At 44.0% G+C, this 19,796-nt stretch overlaps 1 protein-coding gene across 2 annotated transcripts in view; it reads right to left on the bottom strand.

Moving 5' to 3' along the window:
• Positions 1–19,796, bottom strand: part of KCNN4 (potassium calcium-activated channel subfamily N member 4) — a 564,485-nt gene that overhangs the window by 319,087 nt on the left and 225,602 nt on the right. For both annotated transcript variants that reach the window (XM_069201258.1, XM_069201257.1), the window contains exon 3: positions 3,203–3,609. In XM_069201258.1, coding sequence (XP_069057359.1) covers positions 3,203–3,609 — 407 coding nt within the window. The remainder of the gene's footprint in view (positions 1–3,202; positions 3,610–19,796) is intronic.

The raw sequence follows: 19,796 nt of genomic DNA, 5'->3' as shown, positions 1-19,796 counted from the left end.
AAAGCAATGCAGGATCTTCTCTGCATACTTTAACCACACACACACACACACACGTGAAGTGTGGTTCAATGGTTAGAGCGGCAGACCCTGATGCACAATGGCCCCAACAGCGCTGGGATGCCTGGCTTCACCTTGGAGGTTGCCCAGGAGTGGGCACCTCACAGGGAAAAACCAGGAGGGGTTCCACAGCGGAATACGTACAGAGCCTTGAGACCCTAACTGGTGAGTAGTGCGCTATACAAGTATGAAGTTTACACAAACACACACATTCTCGTTTTGTCGTTTTTCAGCTGAGTGTGGATGGCACTGTGCTAATCCTATGTTTAAAGACAAACAGACATCTGAAGTAAGCAGTTTCAGAGTGTCCCTGGTATTGTAGGGTGCTCCAGAGCTGCTCTCTGCCTAAACTTGGGAAATACCCAGACTTCCCTGCTTCCTTTTTTTGCATAATTTATGTGGCACTCTAGGCATGAAAGGGTATTGCCTTGACTTTTCTTGCTTGCTCCTTTGTGTCTGGACAAAGCTGTAGTTCATTTAAGAGCCCTAACTAGAGCACAACACATGTCAGGGGTTGCTTTTAGTAATTCCAGGTTGGCTTGGTTGGTATTTTACCAATTCAAAGCTGTAATACTGTGCCGGGAGTGGTAAATGGCTATAGTCATTTTCCAGCTCAGCCTGGATGGAACAGTGCTAATCCTATGCTTAAATACTTTGCTGTAATAATGGCAAAATACTTTTGATGTTCTAGCTCAGCGTGGATGGCAATGTGCCAATCATATGCTTCTCTGCTAGAAAAACAGACATTTTAGATGAGCAATTACAGAGTGACACTGGTGTTGTAGGGTGCTTCTTATAAAAGAGCTACTCTGCTTGGTGGAGTCTGGTTTATCTCTTTTATTCATTCTCCTTCCCCGTCTCTACTTCTGATGACCATATTTCTGTATATGTGGTCACTAGTGTGCATGGCGAGAGATGGAAAAGAACATTGCTTCAGAAGGCTGTAGTGCACAAGATTAGTGCAACTTCCATCGTGACACAAATTCTCAGACCTCCTTTTTATCTCATCTCATCACAGCCACACTTCAATTTTGCAGACAACTCAAGCATGAAAACAATAAGAGACAGCCTCCTCAAGCTCTTTGACACACTCAACGTGGTACAGCATGTCACCTAATCAATAGACTCAAGGGGCTACATCCTGGACCTAATTTCCTCAATGTCACCAGCCATTCAGCGTAAACCTCCCATACATATAGGCCACTGCAGCGTCCCCATCACCCTGCTCAGTGACCAACCAACAAATCGAGTCAATACAAAAGTGAACAACAAATCTTCAGACCCTTTAGAAAATCTAAAGCTCAAATGTATCGCTCGCTGACCCAGCTTCATGTCTGATGTTAACACCCATCTCAACTATTACAGTGCATTTCTGGAAAACCACATAAACATCTCTGGCTAAAACACAAATGTGCAAACCTAATACTTTAGCACCCTGGTAGTACAAAGATCATGACGACAACAAATGCTCCACTGCTAGACATGAAAGAAAATAGAGGAATAACAGAACCCCTGGCAGCCTTATGCTACTGAAGTCCCTGTGCAACTCATCACATCAGCCAAACCCATGCATATACCATCATCATCAATGAAGCTTCCAACAGCAGTACAACACTCTTCAAAACATTCAAGCGCTGCATCAAGCCCCTGCCTGACCCTCCTATCCCACACCGTACTGACAAATGAAATGCCATGAACCACTTCTTAAATGAAAAAACACTGAAGACCCAACAGTACATGGATGACACCAAGCCTGCTTCTTGTCTTAGACCCATTAAATCTCATAGCATCCTGTAATGGGTGTTTTTCAAAGTCATATCTGTTGCTGATCTCACAACATCCTGAACTCTCTGAAAGCCATCTCTTATGAAGGTGGTGTCCCCTCGTCATTCAGCAAAGCTCTCTCCGGAGATGACCTTGCATCCGCATTCACCATTGTCAGTCTCTCTCCCCTTCACTTAAGGCATCTTCTTACAAGCTTTTGAGACAGGCCACATCCTCCTACTTCTTAAAAAATTCACACAAGACCCCGAGGACCTAGCCAACTAGCAGTCCTTCTCTTCCTTGGAAAAAATGTTGAAAAAGCAGTCTACGCTAAACTCTAAGATAACATCAACGCCAATAATCTCCAGCATGAAACCAATCTGGCTTCACATCGCACAGACACAGCGTAAATGACACCCTCCAGGCCATTGCCTCCTGATAATGCTGGACCTCTCTGCTGCCTTAGACACTGCTGATCATGCAATCCTCTTCCAAGCCTCAATGGGACTCACTAGCAAAATCTTTCACTGGTTCTTCCTCCTTCCTACTCAATAGATACCAGTTCTTTCACGTTGGCACGTCCAGGTCACAGATGATTCCTATCACCAGCCGCGTCACCAAGGGTTGCATCCCGTTAACATCATGAACAAATAAAAATCAAATACAGCTGATAGAGAATCATAGCTGTCACTCTTAATGCATTTGAAATATGCAGTGTGTACTATCAAATTAACATGAAAAGGCAGATCTAGCAATTTTCATGCTTTTCAAACCCACATTGCAATATTTAGCACCCAATGTACAACCTTTCATTCAGTGGCCTTTCCATTGGTCTTTTCAGCCAAGCGTTATTTTGCCTCCCTCCACTCACTGCCATCACTTTCAACTTTATGTCCCATTGTAACTGTCACAATTTGTATCTCCTCAGCTAGTGATAATTCTGCAAAATTTGTATCTCCTCAGCTAGTGACCATTCTGTGTTGTAGATCATATTCAGGGCCACAGTTTTAAAGACCACAATATGCCTTTTTGGTAATGTAAGGCCAGGTGATACCATTCAAAAGCTCATGCATTGTCGTGGTGAAGTAACAGTCCCCACAGCTTTTGGAGATGCCCACAACCTGCATGCACTTCAACTATGGGAAACCTCTATGTCATATAAAAGAAGTTGGTCATCTTCACCCTGCTTTGTGTACATCTCCCATCATGCCTGGGCTATATATTACAAAATTACTACTGTCATACAATATATAAGGTGCAGTTATTTGAATTATGTATGGTAAAATCTAGGAATACCTGTTTCCTTTTTAGGTCTTGTCTATTAACAGCTTTTCAGAAGGTTGGAAGTGCCATATTATTTTCACCTTTTGACAAACCTTACCTCTCACAGACAGAAAGTGTCCAGGATGCGATCACCCAGAGTCCCACGGTCAGGATGAGCAGGAGGCGGCCGGGATAGGTGTTCATAAGTATCTTTAGAACAAACTGGTACTGGAATTTGATCTTGTTGAGGGAGCCAATGCTGCGGTATGAAGCATCCACGAGCACACGACTGTACAGGAGGATTGTTCTGGGGAGCAAGTAGATGCGCAGAAACATCAGAATGGAGAGAATGGTGTCCATGTCTGAGAGGAACCTGATACTGGTGGGGCTCTCCTGGATTTCACAGTCACTGCCAGCTGGGAAGGGGTGGATCAGACAGACCAGAAGCTCCAGCAGAATCCAGCCGATCTTCTTGGTATTGACTGCAATCTGCCAGTCTTCCAATGAGTTATCATTCATAAACAGCTGAGTGGAGAACACATGAGAAGAAAAATTAGACTATGTTTCATCCTGTAAGTTTTCGGTACACATGTTTTATGGTTTCTAGAACTGCTCTTCTGGCTTATGGCATCACAGTATGCTATGGTAGCCTAGGCCGTACACAATGGAAGCTTGCTTAATCTATTTATCATAAGATCACATTATGAACTACTATGCTGACACTGATCGGTAGGACACATTATTTAGCCATACTTCATGAATTCCCATTGTGAACTACGAGACTGGCCACTGATCAGTAAGAAACGTGGTTTACCTATTCTTTTTCAACAACAAGGGGGCGGGTGGAATGCTTGAAATAATTTCAGCCACTGGCAATCGCTCACGGCTGCATCCCAGTCCACAGGTTTTCACTTACCATGCTACCTCAGTTTGGACCCAACTATTTGCAAATTATTCTTGGCCCTGCTCCAGTAGGAACAGTCCAGCCCACACTGCTAGGCCAGGTCATCCCTGAGCTGGAACAAAAGGAATCCAAGAGCAGTTGTGTCCTGGTTAGGGCTTTAGTTGGTATAGCTTGGTTCTAGTGCATAGTGACCACCGGATCCCTGTCTTGGCATACCAGTTGAATTTGGGGCTTCACTGCAACAACAACATGGTTATTGATGGAATGCTTGAATTAATCTCAGCCACTGGCAAACAGTCAGGCTGTACCTGAGTCCATCGTTTTTTGCCCACTATGCCACCTCAGTTTGGACCCAGCTGCATGCAAACCGATCTTGACCAAGCTGCAGTAGGAACAGTCCAACCCGAATTGCAGGCCAAGCTGCACCCCACTGAAGACCCCCAAAACAGTCTTGGGTTCCTCCGGGAGGTCTTGGGTTGCTCTTGGGTGGGCTCAGAGAGGATCTAGCCTAGCAGTCCGGGCTGGGCTGTTCCTATTGGAGCAGGGTCAAGACTAACTTGCATATTGCAGGGTCCAAATTCAGGTGGCATGATGTGCAAAATAACAATGGACTGGGATGCAGACCGAGTAATTACCAGTGTCCGAGATTAATTGAAGCATTCCATCCATGACTTTTTTGTATACTTCAGTGTGATGCCCTAAGTGGGGTGAGTATGCCTAGAGGTGGGTCCTGTGCATACTGTGGGCCTCACTAACAAGGGCTGTGTGCCGGCCCATATTTACAAGGCCATGCAAAGCCACCTTGCATGGCTTTTCATGGCCTTGTAAATATGGACCCCTTTCACTCATAACTCTGCCTGGAATGGGCGTTCCATGGGTGTTGCTGTGGGTGTTCCCAAGCAACACCCAGGGAACCTGATGAAGTCTGTTGCATTCCTGGATTTACAAATCTGGGAATGCGTCAGATTCCTACACCATCTAGGGGGTGGCGTTAAAGTGGTGCAATGGAGAGAAATAAAATTATTTATCCCTGTTTTTTTCCTTTTTCTACGTGTGCTGCAGAATGAAAGAGAAAAATACCATTACTGATTGTTTATGTGCAGGAAGGTGGCCCTTCCGGCAAATAAGCAATCATCCCTGCAACGCAGGCACCCTTGCATGATGGTGCAAGAATGCCTGCATTGGCACTAGGCAGCAGTTTCTACTCCAGTGCTGAGGAAAGTACAGGGATGCGTTGTATTTCTGTAAATACATCGCATCCCTGCACTTTCAACATGACGCACCGCGCGGCAGCAACCTGGCTTGCAGTGATACGCTGCGTCATTTCCTCGTAAATGAGGCCCTGTATCTCTGGAACCAAACTATACCCAACTGATGAACCATAGTAAAGGAGAACCTGGTCTTAGGTTTCTTGTGTACTGGTTCAGGGAGGACCTGGCTTAAAAAAAGTATCTTACACATCAGCATGGATTGTGCACTATTTTGTCTCTAAGACATATGCATGTGTAACTGTGTCTATTGCTTTGCAAAGGTTTTGTTGAGGGTAGTTGAGGCATAAGTGAGTTGAAACTTTGGGGCAGATTTACAAAACAGTCACCCAGCGCAGCGCAGCAAAGAAAATCCTGCGCTACATGACAGGGAGGCAGCAGGAGAGTGCCATATCTACAAAGATATGGTACTGTCCGCCCCTCTGTCCAGCATTGGTGTGGATTACAGTTGCCGTGCGTCACGTACACTCATTCGTGCCATAGTGCAGGACTGTGTGCGTGAGTCTAGCATAGGTTTTGTACTGGAAGGGTACCCTTCCAGTATAAAATACTATGCTTAGACACACTTTCAAACTGTTCCTACTTTGTATGCGTCTGCACAGTGCAGCGCACATGCACATTTGGAAAAGAAAGGAGAAATGAAAACATTTCTCCTTTTAACGCCTGCTTTCAAATGGCATTACCTTTTGGTGCAAAACCTTGTCTACTACTGTTTGTAGATGCGGTTTTGCGTAAAAATGCATGGGTGGTTGCATGGGAACGCCTATGTACCACCTATGTAGTGCCCCCTTGGTGCTAAGTACTTTGTGTTACTTTTAGGGTACTTTTCAGCGCGAAACAAGTTGTGCACAGAAAAGTAATTTAGGAAAAGAAAATTGTGCTGGTTAGCGTCACTTTTGTGACGCTAACCCAGTACAAAATGTTTGTCAATCTTCCACTTCTTTCTCTCAGGTAAATGAGGTGGACAAACTTGCAGTAATCAGAATACATTTAGGCCCAGATTCTCAAAGTTGTCCCGCAGGGCAGTGCAGCAGCCGAAAAAGCTGTGCTGCGATACGTGACAAGGAGAGAGCAGGAGAACGCCATATTCACATAGATATTGCACTCTTCTCCCCTCTCCCTAGCGCCAGCACTGATTTCAGCTGCTGTGCACCACGCACACACCTTAGCACTGTAGTGCTAGGATGTATGCCTGAGTCTACCATAGGTTTACAAAATGCTATGCCTAGACAAGTGGAAATGCTTTTTCTACTTTGTATGGGTGCTGTACAGTGCAGCACACATGAAAAGTCGGAAAAGCAGTGAGAAATAAAAAACATTTCTCCATTTAGCTCCTGCTTTTCAAAGGTGTTAATTTTTGGCACTAAACCCTTTCTTCTGATGTTTCAGAACAGGGTTTAGCATCAAAAGCATGGGTGGTAGCACGGGTACACCCATGTACACCCATGTAATGCCCCCTCGAAGCAAAGTAATGCGAAGCAGCGTTTCACGCTGCTTTGGTTTCTTTGTCACACAAACCAACGCAAATACCAATTTGTGTTGCTTTGTGAATGCCAAAAAATGTTTTTCCTCGGTTAAGCGTTACAAAAGCAGTGCTAAACTGAAGTTAAACCTTTGAGAATCTGTGTCTTAGGGGTCTATTTACTAAGTTTTAGATCCTTGTTTGCATCACAAAGGTGACACAAAACGGCACCAAGGGCCAGATGTAGGAAACGTTTAGCGACTCGCAAACGGCAAACATTGCCGTTTGCGAGTCGCTAAACGCGTTTCCCAATGCAGAAATGCATATTGCGAGTCGGTACCGACTCGCAATATGCATTTCAGAATCGCAAATAGGAAGGGGTGTTCCCTTCCTATTTGCGAGTCTGAGTGGTATGCAATACCATTTGCGACCGCGTACGCGGTCGCAAATGGTGTCGCAGTTACCATCCACTTCAAGTGGATGGTAACCCACTCGCAAATTGGAAGGGGTCCCCACGGGACCCCTTCCACTTTGTGAATGGACCCACAAATATTTTTTCAGGGTAGGTAGTGGTCCAAGGGACCACTACCTGCCCTGAAAAAAAAACCGAAACGAAAGGTTTCGTTTTTTTTTAAAGAGCAGCTCGTTTTCCTTTAAGGAAAACGGGCTACACTTAAAAAAAAAAAAACTGCTTTATTGAAAGCAGTCACGAACATGGAGGTCTGCTGACGACAGCAGGCTTCCATGTTTGCGAGTGCCTATACTCGCTATGGGGCCGCAATTTGCGACCCACCTCATGAATATTGATGAGGTGGGTCATTGCGACCCCATAGCGAGTTGCAGTCGGTGTCTGAGACACCGTACTGCATACCAATTTGCGAGTTGCAAATTGCGAGTCGCATGGACTCGCACTTTGCAACTCGCAAATTATTTATTTGCTACATCTGGCCCCAAATCATTTTTCACTAGTTTACTTTCCAGCGCTAAACTTGTTCAGTGCTGGAAATTCACCCGAAAGTAGCACATAGCGTTGCTTTCCATCAGTTAGCGCCAAGGGGGCATATCATGGCCCTGATTCTGAAAGGTGTCATGCAGGACAGTGCAGCAGCCAGAAAAGCTGTGTTGTGCTGTGTTACGAGGAGAGAGCAGGAGAGCGCCATATTCACAGAAATAAGGCTCTCTTCTTCCCTCTCCCTAGCGCCGGCGCTGATTTTAGCTACCGTGCGCCACACACACACCTTAGCGCCATAGTGCTAGGGTATGTGTGTGAGTCTAGCATAGGTTTTGTACAGGAAGGGCACCCCTCCTGTACAAAATGCTATGCCTAGATGAGTGGATGCTTTTCCTACTTTGTATGTGTGCTGTACAGTGCAGCACACATGCAAAGTCGGAAAAGAAGGGAGAAATAAAAAAGCATTTCTATGTTTAGCGATTGCTTTTCAAAGGTGTTAATTTTTGGCGCTAAGCCCTTTCTTCTGATGTTTAGGAATAGGGTTTAGCATCAAAATACATGGGTGGTTGCACAGGTATGCCCATGTACCATCTATGTAATGCCCCCTTTGTGCTGCTTTGCGTTACTTTGCTACACAAACCAACGCAAATACCTATTTGCGTAGGTTTGTGAATGCCAAAAATATTTAGCATCTGTTTAGCATCATAAAAGCAATGCTAAACTGACCCTAAACCTTTGAGAATCTGGGGCCATGAGTGGTGCATGGGCGTTCCCATGAACTACCCAAGGTTTCTGACACTAAGCCATATTTACTTAACAAAGTAGACAAGGTTTAGCGTCAGAAAAAAGCGACCATTTCAGATAGGCACTATGAAGGAGAAATGCCTTTTTTCTCCTTTATTTTCCGACTTTGCATGTGTGCTGCATTGTACAGCTCACCTACAAAGTGGGAAAATGTTTAAAGTTAGTCTAAGCATAGTATTTTGTACTGGAAGGCTACCCTTCCAGTACAAATCCTAAGCTAGACTTACGCAGATACCCTTGCACTATGATGCAAAGTTGTGTGCGTGGCGCACAGCAGCTAATTTCAGTGCCGGCGCTAGGGAGAGGAGAGCGCCATATTTCTGTAAAAATGGCACTCTTCTGCTCTCTCCTTTTCACGCAACACAGCACAGCATTTTTGGCTGCTGTGCTGCGTTGCGTGAGATTTTGGTAAATCTGCCCATTAGTTGCCCTGCAATTGCGTTCTGGCGTGAAAGCGTCTGCATTGGTCAGGGCTAGACTAAAGAAATCATGTCAATCGCAATCTGGGATATTTTAGGTCAGTCTTGACGCCATAGGTACCGAATTCCTGTATGTGTGTGGTGCTTACAGAGTGCAGGTCTAGCACCGACCAGCGGAGCACGCCAGATAAAGTGGACGCCTGACTCACAGCTGTCTCCACTGTGCAAATTTAGGACAAAACTGAGTGACATAACACAGGGCCTCGCAGATCCCATCTACAGTACTAGGGCTCTGTCTAACTACAGGAACCTCCTGTGTGCACGAGATAAAGAGGGAACGACTTGTGGTGCAGATAATACAAGCCAGGGTTTAATATCTGTGCTGCTCCGGGCCTCCTCCACACAGGTGGGGTCGCAGTCTGCCTGTGCCATGCACTCACCACAAAGAGGGGTTGTTCGGGAAGAGAAGCGGTGTGATACTCTTGTGGTGGCTTGCAGCCCGCGTGACACACTCACAGTTTAAATGTACCGCCACCAGGAACCTTCTTTGCTGTATGTAAAAACGACATTTCTCTTTTTGCATTTAGTAATCTCTGAGCATATTGAGAATCCGGACAGTTTATACAGCAAATTATTATTTGCACAGTGGCATCTGTTTGCTACTGCAATCTACTCCCCCTTTCTATGTAATGTTTCACGTGGTACAACTCACACCGCCTCAGGCGTATGCGTTAGTAACAAGATCCACCCCTTCTCATGTCACCATGTAGAGTGGTATTTAGGCAATATTGGGTTTAAAATGTAGGAGTGATATATTGTTAGTTCTTTAGGGGATAATTACATAAGATAGCAGTTCATTGGTTATCAAGGTTGTTCACCAGTCACCAGTAAATTATTTTACAGTTGTAGTAGTCATGGCAGTCAGTTTTTAGAAAACCTTGTACATTTTGATGACGAGATTGTAAAAGCAGTCTCGTCAGCCGCGAGGACACAGTAGGGCACACTGCTAGTAAGTGCAGGGGCAGCTCCTTCTCAATGGCGAAGGAGCAGCACCCCTATGGCTGAGCCAGCAGCAGAAAAATAAAATGATCACTATTGTTTTTATTTCCTCTCATGGAACAGTCAGCATGTAAAGGGAGGGGCTTGGCCACAGGTGAGGGGAGAGGGGAATAGGAGTACAGTGCACCTTAGTGCGCATGTGTGCTTGGCCAGCAGTCTCAGACCGGCCAAACACACATGGGCACTTTGATTTCTCCAGCCCAGCTGTGTTGAACAGCCGGGCTGGAGAAACTGCACAGGCCCCAGGGTTGTGTCTGAGCGGCAGTCCAGGCCGCTCATACCATTCCTAATGCTGCTTTCATGCTAGCTTTATCATGAAAGTAGCACCAGGATTGCTGGGGAGCCTGTGCTGGTGTCCCAGTGAATGCTGGTACACCACATCGAGGGAAGAGGAGTGACGAGCGAGGCGGAGGGAGGCAGCGGCATTGTGGTGAGAGGTAAGTTTATTATTTATTTATTATTTTCGACCCCCCCCCCTCCGTCTCTGCCCCCGCCCCTCCCCTTGAGATTTGCGGTGGCCGCCACTGAGTAAGCATCATGTCCCCTTTCCAGTTTGTGTATCAAAAAGAGCAGCTAGTTGCAAGGTAGATGCTACCAACTAGAAATAAAGGATATAATGTGGAAAAATCTCCTAGACCATCAAGGAATGAGGCGAGGATGCGGGCACTCGTTTACATAGGCAGTGTCTTGCTTGCACTGTGCTACCAAGTGAGCAGCAGTATTGCTTGAAGTTGTGCTGCCTATTGCAGATGCAGGGTATGTGGCAGTGATCAGCCACATAACAAAATACTGTGCAGTGTGAAAAGTGGCAACTTTCTGTAAAGTGAAAACTGCACACATCTTAAAAGTCGAACGAGTAGAGACCAAAGAGCATGAACAATGAGACAGGGACTTCTCTAGTCAGAATTATTGTTGAGATCATGTAGCCTCAGATATCAATGGGCAGGAGTGTTGTTCTAAGCAAAGTTACAGAGAGAACAAGGGACAATCCTTCCAGATCCCTCAGCCTCAAACATCATATGGAAAAAGACAGGTGGGAAAAGTTATCTGACCTCCGAAGTAGGGAGTCTTGGGATGGCAAATTGAGATTTTGCTTTTATTTGGCAATGTTAAATATAAGTATTTTTAGTGAAGACACATGCTACTCTGAACAGAATGAAATTATATTGAAATTATATTGAAGGTAGTCTGTGTACAACATTTCAGAAAACTTGATTTCGAGATGGCTCATAACCATTGTTGGATCTGGGCCTTTTTGCAGGGTTAGCTCCAAACCTTTTGTCTTCTTCCTCCTTTTTTTCTCACCCGTTATTTTTGGCTTTTAGACTCTGGGCACATTACTGCTGCTAATCAGTGCTAAAATGCATATGCTCTCTGTCTAAATTGTATTGCTGATTGGTTTATCCATGATTGGCATATCCGATTTACTAGTAAGTCCCTAATATAGTGTACTGCATGGGTCCAGTGCCTGTAAATCAGATGCTACTGGTGGGCCTGCAACACAAATTGAGCCACCTACTCAGTAGCCCCTTAACCATAGCTCAGGCCTGCCATTGCAGTTTCTGTGTGTGCAGGTTTAAACTGCCATGTTGACCTGGGAAATGCACCAATTTTCTAGGCCCAAACCTTTCCTTTTATTACATGTACATTACTCCTAGAGTAGGCCCAATGCAGCCCCATGGGCAGGGTGCAGTGTATTTAAAAGGTAGGACATGTACTGGTGTGTTTTACATGTCCTAATAGTGAAACACTGATAAATTTGTGTTTTCACTATTGCAAGACCTATCTCTCCCATAGGGTAACATGGGGATTGCCTTGAAAAATCTTTAAAGTATAATTCCCCATTGGGAGCAGATAGAGATAGGGAGTTTGGGGTCTCTGAACTCACAATTTAAAAATACATCTTTTGGTGAAGTTGGTTTTTGAACTGAGTTTCAAAATGCTGCTTCTAAAAAGTGGGTATTTTCTTGCTTAACCATTCTGTGCCTCTGCCTGTTTGCTGAATACAACACGTCTGGGTCAGGATGACAGTTGGGCTGTTTGTGCATTCACTCTATACAGTCACACATAGGGAACTGAGGTGTGCCCTGCATATCCTGATGTCCCACCACCAGGCTAATGGTTCATCCCAAGCTAGAGTGGTTGGAGGAGCTGACACTTGCACCTGAATAGGGCTGTGGTTATCATCACTCAGAGCAGTCTCCAACCCCCTGGAGTGTGTCTGGGGCGAGGGGAGGAAAAAGCAGGGTCTTGTGCACTACAAAGGCTTCTCTTTGAAGTTTGCCTACTTAGAAGACAGAAATGGGTATAGGTACTGGGCCTCTGACACCACATAATTAGAATACTTCTGGACTGAGGACAATCTGCCAGAAAGAAGAGCTGGATGCTGTAGGAAGGACTGCCATCTGCCTGTTGCTTTGTTGTGCTGGCCTACTCCTTGCTGATTCTGTCCTGGGAGTGAAAGGACTGGACTTGGCTTTCTACATCCTGTTTTCCAAGGTTCTCCAAGGGCTTGAACTGAACGTGCCTCCTGTTAAGAAGTCTCAGGGCCACCAAAGACTTCACCTGCCAGCACCTGGGCTCTCTTGCTGAGTGTTTGGACTTGCCAAGTGGTGCCAAATCCAGTTCCTGGGCCCTTGGAAGTGAGCTCTGGTGCAACCAAGAAGAAACTAAGCACATCGACTCCAGAGCGACTTTGGAACAGGCGCCGCTGTCTGACTCTGCGCCGCTGCCTGCACCAGAGCTGTGGTCCCTACTGAGTGCAACAACCACAACCTGCAGCACAGGCCCGATGCTGCTGCAGCGCCTCTGACGTCCTGCCACAGTGTGAGTCCTGAGTGCTGTGTCACCGACGTCCGTGACAGCTGACTCTGCCGCAGCACCTGTGGTCCTGTGGTGTGATCGTGACACCGCAAAATCAACCCCTTGCATCTTGACCTGCTCGATTCATCGACTCCGCCTTGTCATAAGGAACTGACGCCTCACCCCCAACGCCGCATCACCTCCCCTACACCCGTAAGGAACCAACACATCACCTCCCCTGCCTAGCAGTAAGAACCTGTCACCTCATGTCCCTGGTAGCAGTAAGAAACCAACGCTCCAGCTACGCCTCACCTCCCCGACTCCATGCAATGTTTTTGTTTTCTCATCGTTTTCCAAGGTACTGTACCCGGGTTCCTTGCACCATTGTCAAGATGCTGTGATAGCCCCCGTTTGAGTTATTGTGTTTCTAAGAACTATACTACAATTTAATATTTGAAAGTTTGTATCTTTACTTGTGTATGTTGGATTTTTTTTCGTTTTGGTCTTGCTTTTCTCAGAAAAAAATTGGCTATTTTTCTAAACTGGTGTGGAGTACTTCTGAGGTGTTTTCACTGTGTTAGTGTGTGGGCATGTATAGCTCGCGCTGCGAGGACCGGTTCAGTCCTCATAGCGTTGGTAAACACCAAAAGTTCAAGACAAACACTATGCTTGTGAGGACTGGTGCGTTATGAGGACATGTCCCTGTAGTGTGTTTAAGTAGTTTCGAGCGACTGTATCAATAAACTAAAAGTGCAGTTATATTTGCTTCGGTCCGCTTTATAACCTTCCCTACTATCAAAGAGCACGTGGAGTTAGAATAGTAAATACACACTTCATTACGGTCAATGGCCGGTCCTCATAAATATAGTTATGACATGTTGTGCGTGTGTGTGCGTGCGTGTACAAATTATTTACACATTGCCTCTGAGATAAGCCTGTCTGCTTGACGCAAGCTACCGCTGGGGTGAGCAGGAATTATCTTACCTGTGTGACTCCGTTACTCTGACTACAGTGAGGGCCCCTACTTGGTCAGGGTGCAAACTACTGCCAACTAGAGACCCCATTTCTAACAACCATCTACAACTGTGTAATACAATCAAAGCATTAACAGCATTAGTAAACATGGAAGTAATACACCAAGGTACAAGATTCATTTTGGCTTGGCATTAACAGTCTCAGATGTTCAACACATGGTTTAAAATTTATCGGAGAAGCAAAATAATGTGATGTATTTCTAAAAAGGCATTTTGGTACTTGGGTGCTATAAAATAAACACAAATGGCATTAGAAAAGGTACCAGTAATATTGTTAAGATCAGATTTGATATTTGTAAAGAAAAGTGGAGATTCAGTGAACAAGAAATTGAATATCTGGGACACAGAATTGTAGATGACGATCATTAAGAGGATTTAGTGACAGCTATAAAATCTACACTGATAAAGATAAGCTGAGCTCTTACACGGTTCTTGAGCAGCACTATGTGAAATTTGTGAGGCATTTTCAACACTGTGCTTGACACTTTGCTTTTTGAGAAAAAAAGTCAGCATCATTGTAGCAAAACAGGTTATGATTCCTATCGTTTTGTGGTCCCCATTCTTTTACAGTTCCAGCTTTCAATCACCTGGTCCTTAGATCATAACAACTACTCGCCTCAGTGCAGCTGTACATCTTATTTCCTGTATCTTTAGACCCCTGTACTCTGGTCGGCTTAGGACCAACACTGCATATGAGTCGTATGGCACCATTTTCGTCTGCATATTGTAATTTCTCCCTATTCTTTAGGAGATTTTTATATCATACAAATAGTACGAGTGAGCTGTTGTAACTGATTAAACAAGCAGAGATGGATCCCTCAAAATTCCATTTGTCATCTGGTCATTCAGCTGTGAAAATGGGCTCTGCAGATCAGTATGCCCTCTGTTGCCTAATATTTGAGGGGAAACAGAAGTAGACGCTAAGGGCCAGATGTAGCAAAGGGTTTTTCCCATTCTGTGTCAATGGGAAAATGTGTTCGTACATATGGCCCTAAATTCTAAGTAAATGGCAGATTAGGTCAATCTATACTTCAGATGGTTTTTAAACTGTTGGACTTCCACAAATAGATCCTTTTCCCATGGAGACCAGCTCTCAGTGTCAGAATTTATCTTCTGTTTAGGAGCAAGGAGAGAGATTTCTAGGTATGGGCTCCTAGATTAACTGTACCATTACGTTTATGCTTTTCTGCCAGTCTTTAATTCATCAGTCTATTAGATGTAGGGAGATGGTCCTTAGCCTCATCATATTGAGCTCTAAGACCCTTTGTCTTGCAAAAACGTCCTTGGAATTTCCTACGCACCTGTTCTCCTATTTTGGCAATGGAGCTGATTCATCATCATTCCCCAGCATCGACGAACCTGAGGCCCTTTTCCCCAACATGTAGTTTGTGGGCATTAGGACACATAGGCAGTCAATACATGTCTGCTCTCTGGAAGATTGTTTTAAAGTTTTCCTTAGTAGTCTTAAATCTGGCGTTCTTTGGTCCATTGATTGGTCAGTAATATCCTCTTCTGGAGCCAGGTGTATGATGTGGCAAAAATAAGAGATGCTATGTTGAAATTAATCTTATCTGAGTCTTCCTGTCAACTATAGTCAATGTGAAGCCTCATCAACCATGCAGTGTCTCCTACTATATGGAGGCCACCATTTGTGTCAGTCCTAAAGCAGACACACAGCCCTCTCCTAGCCCAAAATGCCAAACTTAACACTGTTGTGAATTCCCTTATTCCCTTGTTTTTTAACCGTTACATCTAAGCATTTTCATTAGCATACAGCTATACTAACATTTTCCACTTCTTGCTAAGCCTTCAGCTACAGGCCTTTCCATTGAGCTTCTAACACTACTTTGTGTATGAAACATATATTATGGAGCACTTCCTCTTGGCTTGCAATAGAACGTCTTCTATATGCAAAGGCTTGAATGCAACATTTTCAGCACCAAGAACCCTTAACGGTAATGGCAAACCTGTAATCTCAGTCATCCATTGTTACAACAAAGGCTAGGGTCTGGCTCCTAAGACTTGAGCTAGCCTTGACAAAACCGACACGGAACAGAAAAAGAAAGGGATATTATTATGTATGAACACCTCCCTCTCCTTACGTGCAAGTACAACTTGCAAAATTGGAAGAATCTACACACATATGCTGGGTTTTTATCTCCATGAGATGATGAGAAATTCTTGTTTTTGCGTTTAAAAGTAAGGAGGCTACTATTCAGCAGCTGCTGATAGACATGACAGTGATGGTGCAACTGTTGTTAGTTTCTCCATCAATCGATTAGATTTAAAAAAAATCTAGGATAAAAACTATGGCAGCTAAGCCTTGATTCTATCCAAACAGAATTCCTAATAAGCCATCACACATTTAAAGGTTTTAAAAGAAGTCAAACTAAAAAAAGGAATCAGTCTTTCTGTAACAAGAAACACAAATTACACAGATGAACAGCAAACTGTATGCCTAAAATGCATCCAAGCAGACTCATTGACATCTTTTGAACTGCGGATATCTTACCCATCTCCACCAAAGAGAAAGCGCTGCCAGGGTGATGTAGACAGTAGTCAAGACATCTGGGTGCAATGAATCTTCCTTCAAGCTCAACATTATTTTTGACAGAGTGTAACAGTACATTGCAAGATCTACAAACTTCCCCTCCTAGGTGCCTAATACATCCTATCTACCAAGGTGTGCCTCAGAATGTTTTACTTTTTTGGGCCCACTGTTTTTGTTGGGATATTTTCTGTCTTTCATGGTATGATGCTGCTCAACCTGGAAGATGTTCTATGTGGAATGTTAGGGGTTTAATCCTGTATATTTTTGACTGTAGAGATGAGTTGGAACAGGAGGCCGAGCAGGAAGGTAACCTGCTTCTGGTGGGGAATCTAGATATACACTGATCAACATTTGTACTGTGATAATTTATAAAGGTGCTACCTACATGAACACCAGAGCCCAGCTTCTTTATACATTGTTGTGGTTTTGTACAACAATAGTGTCAACAATTGTGGCCGTGTGAGGATGGTGCGCACTTCCAGAGTATTTGATGGTATTGGATATCTAGAGTTCTCAATGAAACAGTCTTATTTGGAGAAGGGGAGTGCTCAAATGGTTATACACCCAGCCACAAGGTGTGTACGCTGTTACCTAGACAAGGTCACAGTCCATATATGAAAAGAAAGAAACCACGGCACATCGTAAGCTCAGGGTGAAATCCATTTATTCTTTGATGATGTCTCAGGACAAAAATCCTCTGATTTCATGAAACACATTTGGTAGGTGATTTGAGAGCACAAAACACCTTTCATGTTTGTGGAGAAACAGCCGACACGTGTTTCGTCATCATTGACTTTTTCAAGGCTTTTGAATATAAAGATAATGGTTGTATTTAGACGGACTCCAATATTCAAAGAATATGAGAACAAATATAAATTGTAGCATGGATGTAATCAGAGTCCAGAGACCATGGTAAGTCTTCCAATCGTCCGAGTAGCTGTCGGTGTCTGGCGTCGCTGGTGTCAATGATGACGAAACACGTGTCGGCTGTTTTTCCACAAACATGAAAGGTGTTTTATGCTCCCAAATCACCTACCAAATGTGTTTCATGAAATCAGAGGATTTTTGTCCTGAGACATCATCAAAGAATAAATGGATTTCACCCTGAGCTTACGATGTGCCGTGGTTTCTTTCTTTTCATTGTTGTGGTTTTCATGATACTTTGGTCTCAGACCATACCATACCTCAGCCACAATATCTTTGCTGAATCCATTCATACACAGTGCAGAACCTGTTAACTGCCTATCCTGACAATTTCACATTTCACACAGAGGATACCTGGGAGAGTCAAAATAAAGAACTGTGCACTAAGCTGACTGCAAATGTTTATGGATCAGGAACTTCTGCCTTGCTATACATTTATTACGTTATTGTGGCCTCCCATACAAAATATGCCCTTTGGCAGTGTGTAATGCGCCTGTGCCTCCAGCTCAGATTCTCCTAAAATATACTAAGTCCTAAATAATTTATTGGAACAGGTGGCAGCCAATGAAATGAATTTCAGATGCTTTATAGATTTATTTGGCCAAAACCCCCAAATATGAGATTTGAAGTCAGTGATCTCAATCTGATTAAAAAGGTAATGGGATGTATGCATTCAGGAAGAAAACTCCAAATAGAGTGTAGACCCACTTCCCTTTTTCACAATAGAGGGGATGAATGGGAGATGATTTTTGTGCCTTGCACACAAGAGGAGACTGCTGTGCGCTTTGTCTTCATAAACCACCCAGGGCAAACTGGTGTTCCTCCAAGAGTCTGTAGTTTCTTTGAATTGCCTGATCATTGCTCAGCTGAACAGAGAGAAGTATTTATCTCTAAGAAAAACTTCTACCACCTTGGTTGAAACAGACTTCAGTGGCTATATGACAAGCCTCCTAGACTTTGTCGGACATTGTTTTGCTGTGAAAAAGGGAGAAGGAAATACACTGGCGGAAAATTAGTGTTGTTTCAGGCTTTACAATTACATATTTCTCTTTTTTTGAGGATATCTTATCTTTGCCATTGCCATCATTTCAAATGTTCCTTATTTCTGAATCAGTTAACCAATGGTCTTTATTTTGTGGGATCTACTTATTAATTACTTTTCTTTTTGATACATCTTAATGTGGACATTCAATTTTCTTTCACCGTATTGTTGGTCTATTTCATAGTTAAACCATATAATTAACACATAATTTTCGAAGAATTACTGCTCAAGTCAAGCTTAACTGAAGATCAAGCAAAGAACACCTTTATGGAAATTTGTTAAGATAAGTTTGTACCTCTCTCTGTTCAAGCAGCGTGAGTCTCAGTCAAAGCTCACATCACAAATGCGACCCTTGCTCTCACAGCACTAAGAAAAACTTGTTGGATAAAATAAGCTGAGCATACCCTTCCATTCCATGATGGGAAGGACTGTGTTGACTGGCGGGGGCTCCGATGACCCTGACTGTCAACTTTGGTAAATAGGTGATCAAGCAGGACCCGATGTGCACAGGTACATACGCCTGTAAAGTGTGCAAACCTCCTCATGACGGCAGCTCGTATCCCAAATGAAGATTTAAGAGTCGATACTGTAAGGGTATTATAATACCAATGGTTAGCCAGGATTTTCCTGATTTAAATGTGGCGGTGTAACAAAGGGTGTTAGCGTGTCTCTCCGCAGTGGAATAGTGGTGCACCTGGGAATCCCATGGGGAAGGGACTACAAAGGATGATCTGACCTTTTATGTGGGGTATTACATTTTTCTTCAGTGATCACAAGGTTAGGGAAGTCAGTCTTCTCTAAACATCTTACTATTCGCCCTGATTAAGGAGCATTCATTTCTCCAATCCCTCTTCAACATGTGGATGGTCAAATCAGCAACCTTTAGGACAGCAGTAATTTACCAGCAATGGAGTCCCTGAGGTTTTACATGATTTGGAGCCCCAAGCCCATACTGGGCATGCAATACCGAAGCGGGTTTCTGACAGTGACATCATTTCACAAATTGACCCCAGTCCATCGTCTGGAGGTAAGCCAGTTGGTCGGCTGGATGGCATGAGTACATCTCCAAGATGCTATGTCTGTGGAAAGCATACAAAACGATAGAGTTTTATTAATAATGCAACCTTTACCTACAGCACATGCGACAGAGTTGGATGTTCCAGTGCATATCGCTCAAGAGAATCACATTTCTGCAAAACAGTACGTTCTGGAAAACTGTAGGAAAGGGTATAAAGGTTTTCATAGCTCTCTTTTTTTTAAAGGTTCATGAGTTGTAAAAGCCTCTTAAGACTGAAAAGTCCCCCAGACCGGTATTATTGAGTTTCACATGCGAGGTTTGCCTTGTTAGAACTGTCTTTAAGCCAAACGATGCCTTCACATGCATTGATCCTCAGGTTCTGGGCCAAGAGTAAGGAGATTCCCAAAAATATGGTTTTGTTTGAGTTGCCAACAATTTCAAAAATGCTCCTTGCTTCTTAAGGGTTAGCTACT

The sequence above is a fragment of the Pleurodeles waltl genome, chromosome 7 (assembly GCF_031143425.1).
Source record: "Pleurodeles waltl isolate 20211129_DDA chromosome 7, aPleWal1.hap1.20221129, whole genome shotgun sequence".
In the NCBI taxonomy this organism is placed as follows: Eukaryota; Metazoa; Chordata; class Amphibia; order Caudata; family Salamandridae; genus Pleurodeles; species Pleurodeles waltl.
The sequence above is the reverse complement of the archived record's forward strand: the minus strand, read 5'-3'. Positions and strand labels throughout refer to the sequence as shown.